Genomic DNA, 21,950 nt, shown 5'->3' with positions numbered 1-21,950 from the left:
TAAATTTGTTATACCTTCTTTATTGCACAAGTCTGGCATAACTTTTTAATTTATAAAATTGAAAAGTAGCACTAGGTAAGTGTTGTTCCTTTTTAGTGTCTTATAGGAATGTAAGTGTCTCCTTTAGATGAATGACCGAAAACTGACTGTTGCTGGTAATATGTAATCAGATGGCAGGAAAAGGATGATACTGCAGATATCTAGAGGAGCCTGGGTCATGTAAGCAGTTTACAGTTGTCTGCTTACCTGAAGGCTGGAGGTTTGAACCTACCCAGTATCTCCACAGAAGAAAAGCCTGGTGATCTGTTTCTGTGAAGATTAGTCAAGAAAACCCTATGGATCATTTCTACTCCGTAATACATGGGTTTGCCAGGAATTGGAGTTGACGCTACAGCAACAGGGTTCCCGCCCCCCCCCCCCCCAGCGGTGTGAAGATCATATCTTTTGTTTTTATAGATTTCTGACCTCTCTGTCTTTGTGGACTATTCCAGTATAATCTCTCATGTGTGAATTATCTCTAACTTTATCTTCCCAGGGGTCATTCTGCCCTCAGAGACACAGTAAAAACTTCTGAGGATATAGATGTTGAAAAAGAGCAAATGAGGGTGTTTGAAGGAAGAACCAGTGGAGATATTCTTGTGTTACACAATCTTAGTAAAAGTTATCAAAGCTTTTTCAAGAAGACCACTGCTGTGCAAGATATTAGTTTGGGCATACCAAGAGGAGAGGTAAAGAAGCTTCTATTTGACTCCTTCCTGCTGCAATCCTGTAGAATTCTAATTGTTAATTGTTATTTTCAGAATATCTGAAATAAAACCTAAAAGGAGCCTTCCAGTTTCAGGAACTGCTGTAAAATCAACAGAAACAGAAGACCTGTAGTTTTGGTTTTTTCCATAGTGAAAACTTTGCTGATTGATAGAGTTTGTTTCATAATTTTTTAAAAATTCATGTGAATGGGGAGTTTTAACTATTGTTTGGGTTGTGGGATGACTTTTTATTCAGTGGAAATATTTTGTGAATCCAGTTAATCAAGGGAAGCACTTCCAGCTTGGACTTTAATATTCTTTAAGTGGCCAATTAGACCCATCTAGTAAAATGCTACTCTGCCAAGATAAAGAAAACTCACACACCATAGTAGTAGCTCATAAATTTTTTCATGAATATGGTGCTAATAAGAGAAGAAATGTTTAATCGGAACTGACAGAAGCCATATAAATTGCTCTTGATTTGTGCTTGATGTGTAAGGGAAATTAGTTCCGGAAACGATTACCTTTAATTAACTGTTAAAAATAAAAGAGCGCCTTGGATTTATATTGTTCCAAACTCCTAAGAAATTCAAAGTAGGTTATATCGTTATCTGATTAGCATCTGTGCCCTGTTTGTGAGCTAAGAGCTGAGAGTAGGTGTTTCAGATATGAGTATTCCGAGGCAGGAAGAGTCAAGTGACCCATCTATAGCAATTCAGCAGTAGCCTTAGAATCTGGGCTATGATTTGTAGTAGAACAAAATGTTAAGGAAACATTTTGTAGTTGATGTTGTTTGCTACTTTTCTAAGACTAGCTACGCCGTCTTAGGCATCTTATTGGCTGAGGAGCCCTGGTGGTTCAGTGGTAAAGAGCTTGTCTACTAACCAAAAGGTCAGCAGTTCAACTTCACCAGCCACCCCTTGGAAACCATATGGGGCAGTTCTACTCTGTCCTGTAGGGTCGCTGTGAGTAGGAATCAACTCAACGGCACAGAACAGCAACAACAACAAGCTTTTATGGGTATCACCATTTAATTACCTAGATCTGACTTCTATGCCAGGGCCTGTGGAAGATACAGAGATGACTAAGGACTGCCCTTCACACTCTAGGAATTAATAATTGAGTAAGAAGTAAAAGATCAAAAACATATTCAGTATTATATAACAGCTTAAGTGTTGTCCCGAAGTAAAACAAGATTAAAAGTAAACAGGGGATATTGTCTTAAGTGCTATAAGTTCAGGGAAGGACAGCAGGACAGGCCTGGGCTCTTAGGGAAGGGAGCACTGTATAAAAATATAGGTTTTGCTTTAAGCTTTGAAGGATAGGTATAGTTTAGATAGGCTGGTGGAGTTTTACCTTGGCACATCCAGCTCAGTTATGGTCTGACTGACAATAGTGACATGGCACAGCCCTGGAGCAAGATGGGTCATTTTTCAGATGGGGGAGATATCCAGTTTAATTAGAAGAAAGATGGTAATTGAAGCAGGTGGCAGTTCAGGAAAGCAGCTGGCATCCAGGGGTAAAACATAGGGTATGAGCTAGTTAGGTGAATCATGGTGTCAGGGGTAGTAGAACTTCAGTTTTCCAGGAAGTCAGTTTACATAGGCAGTCTATCAGTCTGTCAGCAGGTAGCAGCACATTAGGGCACAGCAACCATCAGGAAACAAATATGGTGGAAGGAAGTCAGCAAGAACCAGTGAGACTCCATCTGCAAGGTAGAATCTTAGGCAAAGAATATACTGAGGTACAAGATAGAGACTAGGTCTAGAAAAGAAAGCAAAAAGGCAATCTCTAACATAGAATGTAATACAGGATTGAATCAAGAAATAAGCTAACTTGATGCTGTGCATTGAACATGGAAATAGAAGTCATTAAATATTGCCTTCTTAATTAAGGTCAGCACTAGCCCAGATCCTAGGTTAGGATTAAATTTACAAATGACAATTAAATATCCTGTTCAATGGAAAAACAAGGTATACAAGAAGGGTGGAAATCAAATTGGAATAACTATCTATATATAGTTATATACTAACTGTATATATAATACGGGAAACACTGGTGGTGTAGTGGTTAAGAGCTACAGCTGTTGACCAAAAGGTGAGCAGTTCGAATCTACCAGAAGCTCCTTGGAAACCCTATGGGACAATTCTACTCTGCCCTATAGGGTTGCTATGAGTTGGCATTGACTCGATGGCAACGGGTTTTACACACACACACACACACACACAAAGACAAATACACACATACATAACAAAAAAAAAATGGCAATGGGTTATATATATATATATATATATATATATATATATATATATCTCAAAAGCAACAAGAAACCCTGCCGCCATAGAGTCAGGATTCGAACTGCTGAGCTCTTGGTTAGCAGCCATAGTTCTTAAACAGTATGCCACCAGGGTTTCCATATATCTATATACATATGTATATATAGTTAGTATATATATAGTAGGGTATGGGGAAAATGGAAAATGGACTATCTTTAGAAAGTACTTTGAAATATATGTGACATGGGAAATATCAGCATAGTTTGGGGTAGTTGACATTTACTTCTCATTTGCCTGAGTTTCCTACAGCAATATCTATAAATTCATGCTGGAAATTTTATACCATTGAAATGCAATGATGGTTTTGAAAGTACTTCATAATCCTTGAAGTGTTTTATACAGTGGTATTATTTTAAAAGTCTACAATGAACACAAACCGACAGTATCAACTCAGCTGATTGAAAACATATGCTGGCTCTTACCTAATTTTTATTTAATTTTTTAACTTTTGTCTCCTCTTAGTGCTTTGGGCTTCTAGGAGTGAATGGAGCTGGAAAGAGCACCACGTTCAAAATGCTGAATGGTGACATTGCTCCGACGTCAGGATGTGCGGTCATCAGGACTCCCATGGGGTGAGATCCGATTTCACCATTTTTGCTGCCTGAAGAGATAACAGTCAAGTCCCCATCACTCTTAGCATTCCCTTAGCCCTGTGTGCTAAAGTCTGAAATGCCATTTTCTTCCAGATTTGCTGTCCAGTTACTAATTCTCTGAAGGGGGAATAGCCCCTCCAAATTGGAATGTATTAGTTATCATTAGTGTTGAAGTTTTTTATACATTCTCCTGCAAAATATATATATAAATGTAAATATATATATAAATTCTCAGTTTTTGTGGTGTCAGTTTTATCAGGTTTTTCCTTTGTGTTTCTTGCTTTTTGAATCTCGTTTAAGAAATTCTTCCCTTTCTGAGGTCACAAAGCTATTCTCTGATTTTCATTTCAAAGCTTTTTCTTTTTTTCCTATTTTCATGTCTAGTTTATGTGGCATTTATATTAGAATACACTGTGTAGCAGAAATACAATTAGATTTTTTTCTATCTGGAATTCTACTTTGCCTATGATATGATTTTCTCAGTAAAATATCCTCCGCCCGTTGATTGGAAGTGCCTCTTCCCATACACAAGTTGTCATATGTGCCGGGAACTCCGCCTTCGTCTCTGGTTCTGTGATTCACCATAACAGGTGGCACTGCCTGTGTCTTTTCCTTGTTTTTCGTTTTAAGAATTGTTTGCACTATTCTGGTCCCTTATTAATACATATTAATTTTATAATCATTTTATAAAATGCTTTAAAAATGTTCCAGTACTTGAATGTTGTTTGGAATTGCATCAACTTGGTACTATAATTTGACACCTCTATGATTTTTGTCTGCCTTTTCCTGGACTATGATATATATTGCCATTTATTCAGACTGTTCGTGAAATATTATTTAATTCTGTTTTTCCATTTTTTAATAAAGTTATGGCATATCTTCTTTTAGATTTATTCATCCAGATGAATTTGTCTTCATTAGGAGTTGATTCATCTCTTAATTATTTATTTTGTTCGTGTTCTTTTTGTTCGATGTTCTCATGGCCCTTGGCATTTTGCTGGCTCACCTTGCAAGTGAGTTTGCTCATGTGCTTTTGCTTTTGCTGTCTCTGTGTGCCGCCTCTGTCTAGCAGTTTTGTGGCTCCTTCCCTAGATCTCTAATCTGGAACCTGGTCTTACATTGACAGCTTTGGGGTCCCATCTTGCAGCAATATAAAGTATACCCCATTTCTGATACTGAGTAACTGGCCCTGCCACTGCTGACTCAGCCAGGAGGATTGTTGTTGTAGCGGCTCTGACTCATGATGATCTCATATACAATGGGACGAAGTGTTGACCAGTCCGGGGCTATCCCCATGATCAGTTGCAGAATGGACCATTGTGATCCATAGAGCTTTCACTGGCTGATTTTCAGAAGTAGATCTTCAAACCTTTCTTGCTGGTCCATCTTAGTCTGGAAGCTCTGCTGAAGCCTGTTCAGCATCATAGCAACACGCAAGCCTCCACTGACAGACAGAGGGATGGTGGCTGCACTTCAGGTGCACTGATGCCTTTTCAGCCCTTTTTCATGAGAGGCAGGGCTGTGCTCTAGACCCAGGTATTGAACTTGATTTTGCTTCCACCCCCATACATGAAGTACATTAGGTTCCCTTTACTGTACATAAGTCAGATTCCTAACTATCTTTATAAAATTCATACACAGGAGCCAGTGGGCTGGTGGTTTTAGAGCTGGCCTCCTGCTTTTTGTTTCTGTTCTATTCCTGACCCACAGAAATGTTTATTTTTGAATGTGGTCATATCTCATTAACCAAATAGTATATTTATCTATCATTAGTTTGAGTTACTACTACTATTTTATACACTGGCTATACGGCAATGAGTAAAGCAAAAAAAATTATTAATCATTTTTTGCATGTTTAGAAAGAAATGTAAGGCATAGTGCCTACAATTTCTCACTGGAATTTTTTAAAAAATATAATTTACTTATTTTGTTGTTGTTGGGAATACACACAATAAAACATACACCAATTCAATGCTTTCTATATGCATCACTTAGTGACATTGATTACATTTTTCAAATAGTACAACCCTTCTCACCCTCCTTTTCTGAGTTGTCCCTCCCCCATTAACATAAATTCACTGCCCTCTAATATTCCTAGCTAATCTTTTGAGTTGCTGTTGTCCCTTTGATCTCATATAGACAGAAGAACATAATGCTCAAGACATATATTTTTAACTAGTTAAGCTAAACTATTTGGTTTTAAGAAAACTTCAGGGGATATTTTTGGTTTAAGGTTTAAAGATTATCTCAGGGCAATAGTTTCAGGGGTTCATCCATTGGAATTTTAATTGACTTTATGTTGCACTTATATTTTGACTATACTCTGTCTTCTCTTCCACAAACCTTGTATATCAAAATCTAATTCATTTATAAAAGCATTTAATTGATCCTCATGTTGTATATAGAATATAAAACTCTTATCAGTAAGCAATGAAACATTTGTCTTTTTTTTCCCCTATTGTAGTACCTCTGATTCCAATTCTTTTTACTGTTTTCCTTAGAATTATCAAAGCAATGTTAAATGAAAATAGTATGCATCCTATGTCTTACAGAAATGGTAGTTTTTCTGTTTTATTAAATATAATATTAGCTTGGAAATTATCCATATGTGTAATTTCCATACATATATACGTATGTATAATTTCTGTACATATATGCATATGTATAACTTCCATACATACATATATATAATTTCCGTACATATATAAAAGTAAAAAAAAATTTTTTTTTTTTTTACTTTTATACATATGTATAATTTCCATACATACATGTATGGAGCCCTGGTGGAGCAGTGGTTAAGAACTTGGCTGCTAACCAAAAGGTCAGCAGTTTGAATCCACCAACCACTCCTTGGAAACCCTATGGGGCAGTTTTACTCTATCCTATAGGTTCACTATGAGTTGGAAGTGACTCAACGTCACATAACAACAATAACAACAAATATATATGTATATATATAATTTATTATCTCAAGCATTATTTTGTAATTTTATTGAGAGTTCTCTTAGGAAATATCTTAAATTTATCTTATTACCATTCTTGCAGAAGAGCGTATTTTATAGCTTTTTTCTTTTGACATGAGATATTAACCAAAACTTCTTGATTTGAATGATTTTTAAATTTTTATTTCTTTGTTAATAATCAAGTCATTTAAAACTACAAATATGATTTTTATACAGTTTTACCTTGATTCCAGAAATTTAGCATGCTATTATTGCTGTCATTCTTTTCTAAATGGCATGTATTTTTATTTAATCTTTCTCATAAAAACTACTTAGAAGAGTATTTTCAGATACTCAAAATGCTGTTTCTTGGTTTCATTTTCTTAAACTTTCTTTTTAAAAATGTTTTATTGAAGTATAATTTTCATATAGAAGAGAACATCTCAATGAATTTTCACAAAGTGAATACATTTTTATGATCAGTAGCTAGCTCAAGAAACAGAACAAGACCTGTAACCCGTTGTGTTGAGTTGATTCCAAATCATAGAGACCCTATAGGACAGAGGAGAACTGCCCCATAGGGTTTGCCAAGGAGCAGCTGATGGATTCAAACTGTTGACCTTTCAGTTAGCACCTGTAGCTCACTGTAGCTCTTAACCACTGTCTGTCAGGGCTCTAGAACAAGACCAACCAAACCCATTCCCCTAAAGTTGATTCTGACCCAGTCCAGCAACCCTTAAATATTTCTAATCACTTCTCCCTCTTAAGGGTAACTACAACCCTGATTTATTTTCTTGTAGCTTAGTGTATTATTACAAGCAAATTTTTTGTATCTCAGATCCAGGCCAAGATTTAGAACATTGACAGCTAACCCAGAAGTGCCTCTATGTGCCCTATCCCAGTAACATCCCCCTCTCTCCAAAAGGCTTCTTATGATTTTATCACTCAAGACTGTATTTCTATGCCCTGAAGTTTAATCTTGCTCATTTGTAAAACTTGATATAACTTTCAAGTCTCTCAATCTACAGATTCCCCCCTCCATTCCTTTCTTTCATTTACACTTTATCAGCTGAAGAATCAACTGGACTTGGAGAGTTGCCTGCAGACTTTGCTGATTGTATACTGAGAAATCTAACATGTTTCTCTGTCCTCTCTATTTCTTACAAGTTGCAGCTTAATCCAGAGGCTTGATCAGGCTTAGGTTCAATTTTTTGGCGTGACTAAGCGTAAGGTTGTATTGTTTTCTTTCACCAAGAGGTGCACACTATTTGCTCTGTACTGTTTTCAACAACAAACAACAACATTCTTTTTATGTTTTAGGATCTCCTTTTCTCTTCCTCTCTCTGTTCCCTGCAGTCTAGTTTTCTCCTTCATATATTGGGAATAATAATAACTCAAATATTTGAATGAGGCTTCAGTGATATACTGTATAAAAGTCACCATGTCCAGTAACAGGCATATGGTTGCCATTTAAGAAATATTTCCTTTCCTAACTTAAATGAGAAAAGTTGGAAACTTGAAAGCTTAGCTATCTGACTCCAGATGCTAAAGTTTTAATCACTGTGCTGTCTATATTGGCTCTTAACTGTTATAACTATTGCTGTCTGAGGGCAAAGAATGCAATTATACTTTGGTTAGTCTATGTTAAGAGATGAAAACCTAACATTAGGAACTAATTATGTTCAGGGATAGAAAATGGAGTGAGTTAATTAGCTGAGTAAGTGTTTGAGGTTTCTATATGTAAAAAAAAAAAAGGCAATTCTGACTCATAGTGACACTATAGGTCAGAGTAGAACTGCCCCACAGGGTTTCTAAGGCTGTGGGTTTGGTTTGGTTTTGTTTTGTTTTTGTAATCTTTATGGAAGCAAACTGCTGCACCTTTTTCCCCTTGAATGGCTGGTGGGCTTGAATCTCTGACCTTTTGGTTAGCAGCCAAGTGTTTAACTACAAAACCACCAGGGTTCCTTTATAGGTATAAAGAGAGTCATATATACTTTTAACATTCTGGAAGGAAGTCATGCCGTATGGAATTAAAGCTCTCCCGTGTCATGTTGTTAATTTTTGCCTGCAGTTATATGAGTAAGAAGCAAGGTGTGTTTGTTTGAGGTGCTATTCTTTTTTTTGAAGAGCCTGGTGGTGCAGTGGTTAAAACGCTTGGCTGCTAGTTGTAAAGGTAGGTGATTTGAACTTACCAGCTGCTTCCTAGAAGCAAGATATGGCAGTCTGCTTCCACAAAGATTACAGTCTTGGAAATCCTATGGGGGAAGTTCTACTCTGTCCTATAGAATTACTATGAATCGGAATGGACTCAATGGCAATGTTTTTTATTTTTTGAAGCTTCTCTATTTACAAGTACAAATGGACAAAGGAAATCAGAACTTCAAATGGAAACAAAAACGTGTGGTTTATTTTTTTCCTTCCCAGAAGACTGACTGTGTCCTTTCTATCATTCCATTCCATCATTTGTAAAATAATTGGAAAATGAAATTCAAATAGCTGCTCTTGAAAGGAAGAATAAATTTACATCCCCATAATGGTCTGAAAGTTCCTTATTTTACTACATATCTGTGTAATTAGTGTAATTACAATAAATCACACTTGCATTAATTTTATTCACACTTGCATTAATTTTATTTTTAACCTTATTTGTAATGTTAATCGAGCATTGGTATTCAAGGAATTAATTGAGTAATTAGCAACACAAAGGAATTTTTAACTACTTAGAGAGTTAGAATATACCTTCCTGTCCATAAAGCTCATAACTTATCGCTACCTAATTGAAACACGTTGATTCACTTATTCCGTAGATTAAGGTTTATTTTGCCTCTCCAATGAAGTTATATAATATCAGAAACAGTTCTTTTTTTTCTCCCTTGTTTAATTTATTAATTTTCATGAGTGCATAACCGCAAACCTGAGAATAAGATCTGTGTACAAAGAACTTGTTTCCAAACTGACCATTTTAATTCTTTTTAAAGTACTTCTTGGGCTTCTGATATGACAGTGGTCACAAACTGAGACTACACACCAAAAATTACGTGCATTTTTATTTAGCTAGCACGGTGTTTGAATCCTTGAATTTGATTGCCCTTGGTCCTATACTCGCCAATTTGTCACAACTCCCACTACTCCATATTGCCTCACTATTGGTACCATCAGATATTTGACTTGACTGGATTATGAAAATATTTGTTTGCAGTCTCTGAACAAAAGTAATGGCCAGTGAAAATAGTCATAATTTATTGTAGCTCTACTATTCATCAAGCCCTGTTAGGGGTTTTACATTCTTGTTGTTAGGTGTCTTTGAGTTGGTTCCGACTCATAGCCACCTTATGTACAACAGAAGGAAACACTGCCCAGTCCTGCTCCATCCTCACAGTTGTTGTGCTTGAGCCCATTGTTGCAATCCATCTCATTGAGAGCCTTTCCCTTTTTCACTGACCTCCACTTTACTAAGCATGATGTCCTTCTCCAGGGACTGTTCTCTCCTGATAACATTCTTAATCCTGATTACATTCTGAATCTCTTCTGATAACTGTGACAACCTTGAAAAGAGGATATTATCCTAATTTTACTGACAAGGAATCAGATTCACTAAGTGGCTTGCCAGAAGTGAACCTTCTAGAAAGTGGAGGAGGATTTGAATCTACACTTGCCCAATTCTCAATCTCATATTCTTTCTCCCCCACCTACATAAATTATTGGGGGTTGGAGAGGGAGAGAAGGAAAGAAACCACAATCTATAGGGCATAAATATGAAAAAAGGGAGTAGCAAGAGATAAATTTTAAAATTGGCAAGTTGACAGATACCAGAACAAGCATACACAATTTTAATAAGTGTTATTGGGTTTAGCTTTTCTTAAAAAACAAAACAAAACTATGTTGAGAAATTATGTCTTTTCTATGACACACTTAAGACAAAATCATGATGAAAATTAAAAATAAAAGAATGGCAATTAGGCAAATATAAAGGAAGCAACAATGGGTGAATATATTAACATTCAATAAACAGAATTCAAGAAAAAGGCATATTTGAGGCAAAATATTTTACGTTAATAAAATGTGTTATTCAATAGGAAATCATTACAGTGAAAAGTTCTGTGTGTGGAATACATACGATGAATATGTGCAAAACAAACAAACTCTGCTGGAAAACCAGAAAGAGAATGACAGGAATATACAGTGTTTGAATTAAGAGACTTTTAACTTTTCATGCTCATCATCTGATGATTGAGGAAGCGTAATGTATATGCAGAATGTGAATAACATCATCATCACATATAACAAGGCTCTACATCAGTGCAAGGGGTCTGGGGTTGTGCAGTTAATGCCCATGGCTGCTAACCAAAAGGTTTTAAATTCAAGTCCACGCAGAGGCACCACAGGAGAAAGGCCTGATAATCCACTTCTGAAAAATCAGCCAGTGAAAATTCTATGAAATGCAGGTCTACTCTAACACCTATGGGGTCGCCATGAGTCAAAATCAACTTGAAGGCAACTAATTAGATTAGCATATTGGTGCAAGGCACTAAATAAAATGCCTCATATTTATTTGTGAAATACTTCAGTAATTCCCATTAAAACAAGAAGCAGAGAATAACTCTGTCAACATTGTTATTTAGCATTCTTCTTGGATTGAAGTTCCTGCTGTAAAAGACAGTTAGAAACAATATAAGAGTATATCGTGACTACAACTATTATTTTTTTTCACATGATATGATTAAAATACATAAGAAAATAAATAATTTCAACTGAGGGGGCCAGAATTTATGTAACAGAATATAAAAACAAATGACTAGCAAACATTTAAGTAAGAGCTGCTGTCAGTAATATAAAAAAGGTAAACCAAAAGACAGAGAAATGTATTTTTATCTATCATTAGAAATGATTTAAGAAGTAGTACACAGTTCTATGAAGATATAGTAAAATGGGCACTGTTATATGCTTCTCTTGGAAATATAAATAATTATAATTTTCCTGGAGTTCAATTTTGGCAATATATATATAAAAAAATGTTTGAACTGGTAATTTTCAGTCTAGGAATTTATGCCCAGGAAAATAATACAAACTTAGATGAATGTTTAAATAAAAAAAAAAAATCCATTCAACTATTACTTATAATAGTATATGTATGTGTATATATATATAAAATACATATATACTAATAATTTATAATAGGTACACAAAATACTGGAAGAATTGACAATTCAACAGTTATTGTGTATAGAGAATTACAGGTAATTTTAATTTTCCTTCTTATTTTTTCCTAGGTTTTCCAAGTCTTGTACCATGGTCATATGTTAAACAGTGAGACGATTAAATAATAAGCAATGCTCAAACTGCTTTAACACAAAGCTTTCTCTTCATATTTCAAACCAGCACTTTTGTAGCATGTTTCATTTTAATGTATGAAACGGGGATAGGCCTTTTTTTTTCTTTTTTGCCCTAGTTTTCTCCTCTTTTGAATGCTCACTACCATAAAATTCATATGAAAAATAACTATTAAGTGCTATAACACCATCAAAATGCTAATTATAATTGGTAGAGAACTCAAAAATTTATGTACAGATTACTCTGCTTCATATTAAGCCAGTGCAATACCAATATAAAAAAGACTTAGGACTCATTTATTGCTTATAAAGGTCTTATTTTCCTTTTTGGCTAATATTAATCAGAATTACAGCAATTTAAATCATAACTTCACCAACTAGAAACTACTTAACTGTTTTTTTCTTCTTATTTTAAATTACATGAAAAATCAACAACACTAATGTAGGGTTAGGGAAACAATGAAGGAATATCCTCCTTAATCTTATATCAAAGCGATTTTTATTTATGTGGGCCCTATTTAGAAAAAAAAAAATCTGTCCTTCCCTCCATCCATCTGTCCATTCATCCGTCTATCAACCTATCTAATCTGTCTATCCACACTCCACACACACACATATAAGCATACATACACTTATATTGTTGTTAGATGCCATTGAGTTGGCTCAGACTTGTAGAGACCCTATGTCATGGATTGAATTGTGTCCTACCAAAAATATGTGCCAACTTGGTTAGGCCATGATTCCCAATATTGTGTGGTTGTCCTCCATTCTGTGATTATAATTTTATGTCAAGACGATTAGGGTGGGATTGTAATACCACCCTTACTCAGGTCACCTTCCTGATCCAAGGTAAACGGAGATTCCCTGGTGTGTGGCCTGCACCAGGTTTAATCTCTCAAGAGATAAAACCTTTTGTCTCTCAGGAGATAAAAGGAAAGGGAAGCAAGCAGAGAGTTGGGGACCTTATACCACCAAGAAAGCAGCACCAGGAGGAGAGCGTGGCCTTTGGACACAGGGTCCCCAAGCCTGAGAAGCTCCTCGACTAGGGAAGATTGAAGACAAGGACCATCCTCCAGACCTGACAGAGAGAGAAAGCCTTCCACTGGAGCCGACACCCTGAATTTTGACTTCTAGCCTACTAGACCGTGAGAAAATAAATTTCTCTTTGTTAAAGCCATCTACTTGTGGTATTTCTGTTATGGCAGCACTAGATGACTAAGACACCCTATGTACAACAGAACAAAATGCTGCCTGGTCCTGGGTCATTCTCATAGGCATCATTATGCTTATGTAGTTGCAATAATATTATAATTTTTCATTCATTTCACTCAGTTTTTCAATTTACATTATATCAGGAGTGTTTCTCAGTGTTACTGCACAGTATTCACGTTAAAGCCTGCCTAAAATTGGCCTGAATGTCTATGCCAACGTGTCCTGTGTAATTGCTCTATCTGCTATTCAGATTCTTGTTTTAAATTTTCCTTTTCTGGAGCAAAGTACCTTCTAGATATAAAACCCTTACTCTATGAAAGAAAGTTGTGCCTCTTCCCTGGCATGGCTAATTTACGATAGAGGGTGCACACCAGCAGAAGGCATTTTTGTTTAGCCGTAAACATTGACTTCCGTGGGAACAATGTAGATTTTTACTGAACATTGATGTTATTTCCTGATAATATGCTGTGCTTCTTGCCTCAAGTTTCCATTGGGTTAATTATTAGGTTGTTAGGTGCCGTAGAGTCAGTTCTGACTCATAACGATGCTATGTACAACAGAACAAAACACTACTCCCGGTTCTGCATCATCCTCACAATCGTTGTTATGTTTGAGCCCATTGTCGCAGCCAGTGTCAATCTTTTTTGTTGAGGGTCTTCCTCTTTTTCGACAACCCTCCACTTTGCAAGGCATCATGTCCTTCTCCAGGGACTGGTCCATCCTGATAACATCCAAAGTACATGAGATGAAGTCTCGCCATCTTTGCTTCTAAAGAGCATTCTGGCTGCACTTCTTCCAAGGCAAATTTGTTCCTTCTTCTGGCAGTCCATGCTATATTTGATATTCTTCACGAACACCATATTTCAAAGGCATGAGTCCTTTTTCAGTCTTCCTTACTTATTGTCTAGCTTTTGCACGTATATGGGGCGATTGAAAATATCATGGCTTAGGTCAGGAGTACCTTAGTCCTCAAAATGACATTCTCACTTTTCAACACTTCAAAGAGGTCTTTTGCAGCAGATTTGCCCCACACAATATGTCCTTTGATTTCTTGACTGATGCTGCCATGGGTATTGATTGTGGATCCAAATAAAATGAAATTCTTGACATCTTCAACCTTTTCTCTGTTTATCATGACATTGCTTATTGGTCCAGCTGTGAGGATTTTGATTTTTCTTTGTGCTGAGGTATAATTCATGCTGAAGGCTATAGCCTTTGATCTTCATCAGTAAATGCTTCAAGTCCTCTTCACTTTTAGCAGGCAAGGTTGTGTCACCTGCATATTGCAGGTTGTTAATGAGTCTTCCTCTGGTCTTGGTGCCCTGTTCTTCTTTACGTAGTCCAGGCTCTCAGATTATCTGCTTGGCGTACAGATTGAATAAGCATGGTAAAAGAATACAACCCTGAAGCACACCATTCTTGACTTTAAATCACACTGTATCACCTGCATTGCTCCAACAACTACATCTTGGTCTATGTACAGGTTCCTCACAAACACAATTAAGTGTTCTAGAATTCCCATTTTTCATAATGTTATCCACGATTTGACTTGATCCATGCAGTCGTAGGTCTTTGTGTAGTCAATAAAACACAGGTAAACATCTTTCTGATATTCCCTCCTTTCAGCCAAGATCCATCTGACACCAGCAATTATATCCAGGGAACTTCTGGCAGTTCCCTGTTGATGTACTACTGCAACCACTTTCGAATGATCATCAGCAAAATTTTGCTTGTGTGAGATAATAATGATATTGTTTGATAATTTATGCGTCCTGTTGGATCACCTTTATTTGGATTGGGCACATACATAGATCTCTCCCAATCAGTTAGCCAGCAATTTGTCTTCCAAATTTCTTGACATAGATGAGTGAGCACCCAGTGCTGCATCTGTTTGTTGAAACATGCAATTGGTATTCTGTCAGTTCCTGGAGCCTCGTCTTTTGCCATTCCCTTCACTGCAACTTGGATTTCTTCCTTCAATACTATCAATTCTTGATCATATGCTGCCTCCTGAAATGGCTGAACTTTGACTGATTCTTTTTGGTACAGTGACTCTGTATTCTTTCCATCTTCTTTTGATACTTCCTGCCTTGTTCAGTATTTTTCCTGTACAATCCTTCAATATTGCAGCTTGAGGCTTGAATTTTTAATTCAGTTCTTTCAACTTGAGAAATGTCAAGCGTGTTCTTCACTTTTGGTTTCCTAGCTCCAAGTCTTTGCACATTTGATCATGATAATTTACCTTGTCTTTTCGAGCTGCCTTTTGAAATGTTCTGTTCAGCTCTTTTACTTCATCATTTCTTCTAATTAAAGTAGTTCACTTTAACTACATTACATTCAGTATCAAGTTTCAAAGTCTCTTCTGACATCCATTTTGTTTTTTTTCTTTCCTTCCTGTCTTTTTAATGACCTTTTGGTTTCTTCTTGTAGGGTATCCTTGATGTAATTCCACAACTTGTCTGGTCTTTGGTCATTAGCGGTTTTTTTTTTAATTAAAAAAATTTTTTTTTGTGCTTTAAGTGAAAGTTTACAAATCAAGTCAGTCTCTCATACAAAAATTTATATACATCTTGCTATATACAACTAGTTGCTCTCCCCTAATGGGAAAGATTACTCCTTCTCTACCCTGTATTCCTGTGTCCACTCAGCCAGCCTCTGTCTACCTCAGGCTTCTTATTTCCCCTTCAGACAGGAGCTGCCCACATAGACTCATGTGTCTACTTGAGCCAAGAAGCTCACTCTTTACCAGTATCATGTTTTGAGCCGAGAAGCTCACTCTTCACCAGTATCATTTTCTATCCCATAACCAGTCCAATTCCTATCTGAAGAATTGGTTTTGGGAATGATTCCAGTTTTGGGCTAACAGAAGGTTTGGGGACCATGACCTTGCGGGTCCTTAAGTCAGACCATTAAGTCTGGTCTTTTTATGAGAGTTTGGGGTCTGCATCCCGCTGCTCTCCTGTCTGTCCCTTTAGGGATTATCTGCTGTGTTCCCTGTCAGGGCAGTCATCGGTTGTAGCCTGGCACCATCTAGTTCTTCTGGTCTCAGACTGATGTAGTCTCTGGTTCATGTGGCCTTTTCTGTCTCTTGGGCTTATAATTACCTTGTGTCTTTGTTCTTCATTCTCCTTTGCTCCAGGTGGCTTGAGACCAATTGATGCATCTTAGATGGCTGCTTGCTAGCGTTTAAGACCCCAGATGCTACTCACCACCAAAATGGGATGCAGGATGTTTTCTTAATTGATTTTTTTTTTATGCCAGTTGACCTAGACGTCCCCTGAAACCATGGTTCCCAAACCCCCGCACCTGCTACTCTGGCCTTCAAAGTGTTCAGTTTATTCAGGAAACTTCTTTGCTTTTGGTTTAGTCCAGTTGTTCTGACCTCTCCTGTATTGTGTGTTGTCTTTCCCTTCACCTAAAATAGTTCTTCTCTACTATCTAATTAGCGAATACCCCTCTCCCTCCATCCTTCCTCATCCTCATAACCATCAAAGAATATTTTCTTCTCAGTTTAAACTGTTTCTTGAGTTCTTATAATTGTGGTCTCATACAATATTTGTCCTTTTGCAACTAACTAATTTCACTCAGCATAATGCCTTCCAGATTCCTCCATGTTATGAAATGTTTCACGGATTCATCATTGTTTGTTATGGATGTGTAGTATTCTATTGTGTGAATATACCATAATTTATTTATCCGTTCATCCGTTGATGGGCACCTTGGTTGCTTGCATCTTTTTTTGCTATTGTAAACAGTACTGCAATGAACATGGGTGTGCGTTATATCTGTTTCTGTAAAAGCTGTTATTTCCCTAGGATGTATTCCAAGGAGTGGGATTGCTGGATTATATGGTAGTTTTATTTCTAGCTTTTTAAGGAAGCGCCAAATCTATTTCCAAAGTGGTTGTACCTTCCCACCAGCAGTGTAGAAGTGTTCCAGTGTCTCCACAACCTCTCCAACCTTTATTATTTTGTGTTTTTCGGATTAATGCCAGCCTTGTTGGAGGGAGATGGAATCTCATGGTAGTTTTGATTTGCATTTCTCTAATGGCTAATGATCATGAGCATTTCCTCATGTATCTGTTAGCTACCTGAATGTCTTCTTTAGTGAAGTGCCTGTTTATATCCTCTGCCCATTTTTTAGTTGGGTTATTTGTCTTTTGTTGTTGAGGTTTTGCAGTATAGTAGATTTTAGAGATCACGTGCTGAACAGAAATGTAATAAGTAAAAACTCTTTCCTAGTCTGTAGGTAGTCTTTTTACTTTTTTGGTGAAGTCTTTGGATGAGCATAGGTATCTGATATTTAGGATCTCCCAGTTATCTAGGTTCTTTTCTGGTGTTTTGTGCATTGTTAGTAATGTTTTGTATACTGTTTATGCCATGTATTAGTTCTCCTAGCATTGTCCCTATTTTCTTCCATGATCTTTATCTTTTTAGATTTTATATTCAGGTCTTTGATCCATTCTGAGTTAGTTTTTGTGCATGGAGTGAGGTATGGGTCTTGTTCCTTTTTTTTTTTGTAGATGGCTATCTAGTTATGCCTGTACTATTTAACTGACTTTGGGCCTTTGTAAAATATCAGCTGTTCATATGTGGATGGATTTATGTCTGGGTTCTCAATTCTGTTCCATTGGTCTATGTGTCTGTTGTTTGACCAGTACCAGGCTGTTTTGACTACTGTGGCAGAAAAATAGGTTCTAAAATCAGGAAGAGTGACTCCTCCCACTTTGTTCTTTTTCAGTAATGCTTTACTTATCCGGGGCCTCTTTCCCTTCCATATAAATTTGGTGATTTTTTTCTCTATCTCATTAAAATATGTTGTTGGAATTTGTATCAGAATTGCATTATATTTATAGAGGTTTTGTTAGAATAGATATTTTTACAATGTTGAACCTTCCTATCCATGAGCAAGGTATATTTTTCCACTTATGTAGGTCTGTTTTGGTTTCTTGCAGTAGTGTCTTGTAGTTTTCTTTGTATAGGTATTTTATATCTTTAGTTCGATTTATTCCTAAATATTTTATCTTCTTGGGGGCTACTATAAATGGTATTGATTTGGTGATTTCCTCTTTGACGTTTTCTTTGTTGGTGTATAGGAATCCAACTGATTTTTGTATGTTTATCTTTCATCTTGATACTCTGCTGAAGTCCTCTATCAGTTTCAGCAGTTTCCTTGAGGATACTTTAGCATTTTCTGTGTATAAGAGCCTGTCATCTGCATACAGAAATACTTTTACTTCTTCCTGACCAATCTGGATGCCCTTTATTTCTTTGTCTAGCCTAATTGCTCTGGCTAGGACCTCCAGCACAATGTTGAATAAGAGCGGTGATAAAGGACATGCATGTCTGGTTCCCCTTCTCAAGGGGACTGCTTTAAGACTATCCATTTAGTATGATGTTGGCTGCTGGCTTTGTATAAATGCCCTGTATCATGTTGAGGAATTTTCCTCCTATTCCTATTTTGCTGAGAGTTTTTATCATGAACGGATGTTAGACTTTTTCAAATGCCTTTTGTGCATCAGCCAATAAGATCATGTGGTTCCTGTCTTTTGTTTTATTTATATGATGGATTACTTTGGTTGTTTTTCTAATGTTAAACCATCCCTGGATAGCTGGTATGAATCCCACTTCATCATTTTGTATTTTTTTTTTATTATTTGTTGTTGAATTCTATTGGCTAGAATTTTGTTGAGGATTTTTGTGTCTAAGCCCATGAAGGATATAGGTGTGTAATTTTCTTTTTTTGTGGTGTCTTTACCTGATTTTGGTATCAGGGATATGCTGGCTTCATACAATGAGTTTGGGAGCATTCCAACCTTTTCTACACCCTGAAATACCTTTAGTACTAGTGGTGTTAACTTTTTTCTGAAAGTTTGGTAGAACTCTCCAGTGAAGCCATCCAGGCCAGGGCTTTTTTTGGTTAGGAGTTTTTTTATTTACCTTTTCAATCTGTTCGTTTGTTATGGGTTTATTTAGTTGTTCTACCTCTGTTTGTGTTAGTTTAGGTAGGTAGTGTGTTTCTAGAAATTCATCCATTTCTTCTAGGTTTTCAAATTTTTTAGAGTACAATTTTTTGTAGTAATCTGGTGCGATTCTTTTAATTTCTTTTGGGTCTGTTGTGATATCACCCACCTCATTTCTTATTTGGGTTATTTTCTTCCTCTCCTGTTCTTCTTTTGTCAGTTTGGCCAATGTTTTTTCAATTTTGTTAAATTTTTCAAAAAACCAGCTTTTGGTCTTCTTTTCCTGTTCTCTGTTTCATTTAATTCTGCTCTAATTTTTATTGTTTGCTTTCTTCTGGTGCCCATGGGTTTCTTTTGTTGCTCTCTTTCTATTCATTCAGGTTGTAGGGATAATTCCTTGACTTTGGCCCTTTCTTCTTTTCGTACGTGTGTATTTGTGATATAAATTGACCTCTGAGCACTGCTTTAGCTGTGTCCCAAAGGTTCTGATAGAAAGTGTTTTCATTCTCATTGGAATCTATGAATTTCTTTATTCCATACTTAATGTCTCCTATAACCCAGTTGTTGTTGAGCAGGGTACTTTTCAGTTTCCAAGTGTTTGATTTATTTTTCTACTTTTTCTGTTGTTGATTTCTACTTTTACGACTTAAGTCTAGTTACAGGTATAGAAGCAAAAATAGGTGGTGGAAGTGCGTCCTGGGGACATTTATCAATGTCTTGCAAGGCATCTGTCTCAAGCAATGCCCCAGGTGATGCCTCAGACAAGGACTCTTTAGACACATCTCTTCAGATGGGGGTGGGAAGGATGGTTTTACTGTGGAGGGTGGCTTAGCAGGCAAAGCTGGAGTTAAGTCTTCAGATGGGAGTGAGAAGGCTGGTTCTATAGGCAGGGGTGATTCAGCAGAATTTAGGGGCTCCAGGTTCTCAGCTTAAAGATTATCTTCCCATATGCCCCTTCCCAATTTTTAGGATCCCATTTCTTCCTAATCAATACTCTAACTTCAGACAACATTTGAGGTTGGAGATTCAATTGGTGTCGTAATTCAACCACTTTAAAGATGAGACTCTGAGTTGGGTTTTCAACAATATCAGCTCTGTTGCTACAAGGGATAAGGCTTTCTTTAAGGGCACAAATAGCAATTTGCAAGTCTTTTATGCAGTGCTGAGCTGGGACTCTGAAGCCTTGAGGTCATCCTTTTCTTTCTCCACTTTGTCTAGTGAAGGTAGGATCAACCAGCCAGCTTCATTATACTTCTCAGTTTGACAGAAATGTTGAAAGGTATCAAATACACAATCACTCAGAGCCTTGTCTCTCACAAATATTTAATCCAGTGGTAGTGATATTTTGTGTATTTCTATTGCCACATCAGGCCATGGATTAAACAGTGCCCTCTTTACTACTGGAGACAGAGTCATTAGTGCCATATATAATCTCTAAATACAATTATAAACTCATACTTGCACCTAACATGTACAGCTGACATACATACAATGAAAAACACACTAGCCCCATTTACATCTTGTATTTTATAATAAATAATAGGATAAGCCCAGTGCTGTTGAGTCAATTCCGACTCATAGCAACCCTATAGGACAGAGTAGAACTGCCCATAGAGTTTCCAAGGAGCACCTGCCGGATTAGAACTGCCAACCCTTTGGTTAGCAACCATAGCACTTATCCACTATGCCACCAGGGTAACAAAGATACTTATTTTTCTTCCTTATTTTGTTACACACGTATAACAAGACAAGGATGAAATACTCAACAATTTCAGTCCCCATTTCTGCAACTGGTCACATGGCCATAGCTGGTATTTAGAACTACCTTCTTTCACCACCCATTCCGTATTCCCTTTGCCCTCAGCAAGCACCTCAGCTGGTCGTGGTTCTTTGCCTGGTGGGGTGATCCAAACTTTCATTTCTGAAGGGTCTGGGCCATTAGTAGTCATGTTGGAATTGGGTTGCTGTAGTTTTCCATTCACTTTAATCACAGGGCACAGTAGCACTAAGAGACGCCCTAAGAGATCTCTTGTATCGCATACATACTCTCCTTTCCTTCCATTATGTAATATCAGAGCATAAATGTGATTTAATGAGCCATTTTGTGCCAGAAATTCATAACATCATCTTGTTGGACAAGAATAAAAAAAAATCTCAGCAAAACGAAAGTATAATTATGTGTAATTTTAACTGTTTTAAAAGAGCATTACATAATTAGATAAAGGAGGTTCACCTTAATTTTTCAGTGAATTAAAATCATTGCTTAAGTACCACCTACAGAATGACTACGCTATTTTATGTTACAAGTGTACTCGTGTTTAAATACCAATATGTAGTACTAGAGGAATCTCCAGTTGTATTAGGTGATAGAATAGGTGATGTGTGTGTGGGTGTGTGTAATTTTTCACATGGGGCATGAACTTATTCTACACTTCAAAGAAAACTTAAAAGCATCTTTTTGATCTATACTTAAGAAATAACATGACCATGTCTCATTCTCTCTAAAACAATGCCAAGATATTACGGAGTGTGCAAACCAAAGCAGTTGCCATCAAGTAAATTCTGACTCACGATGACCCCACGTGTTGCAGGGTAGTACTGCTTCATAGGGTCTTCAAGGCTGTGACCTTTTGGAAGTAGATCAACAAGTTTTTCTTCTGAGTTGCCTCTGAATGGGTTTGAACCACCAACTTCTTGGTTAGTAGTCAAGCACTGAATAGTTTTTGCCACCCAGGGACTCCTATGGAGGTGCAGCCTCCTGAAATGCAGTTATTGGGTTCCAGTTCTTTTTTTTTTTTTTTTTTCCCATGAGGTAAGGGATTTCTTCTG

At 36.8% G+C, this 21,950-nt stretch overlaps 1 protein-coding gene across 1 annotated transcript in view; it reads left to right on the top strand.

Annotated features, from left to right (window-relative positions):
* The window catches only part of ABCA13 (ATP binding cassette subfamily A member 13), a 570,776-nt gene that overhangs the window by 480,023 nt on the left and 68,803 nt on the right, over nucleotides 1-21,950 (top strand). Inside the window, 2 exon segments of the mRNA XM_049894281.1 lie at nucleotides 536-728; nucleotides 3,545-3,654. Of these exon segments, the coding sequence (XP_049750238.1) occupies nucleotides 536-728; nucleotides 3,545-3,654 (303 nt within the window).

Source organism: Elephas maximus, chromosome 8 (genome assembly GCF_024166365.1).
Source record: "Elephas maximus indicus isolate mEleMax1 chromosome 8, mEleMax1 primary haplotype, whole genome shotgun sequence".
NCBI classification, from domain to species: domain Eukaryota; kingdom Metazoa; phylum Chordata; class Mammalia; order Proboscidea; family Elephantidae; genus Elephas; species Elephas maximus.
The sequence above is the reverse complement of the archived record's forward strand: the minus strand, read 5'-3'. Positions and strand labels throughout refer to the sequence as shown.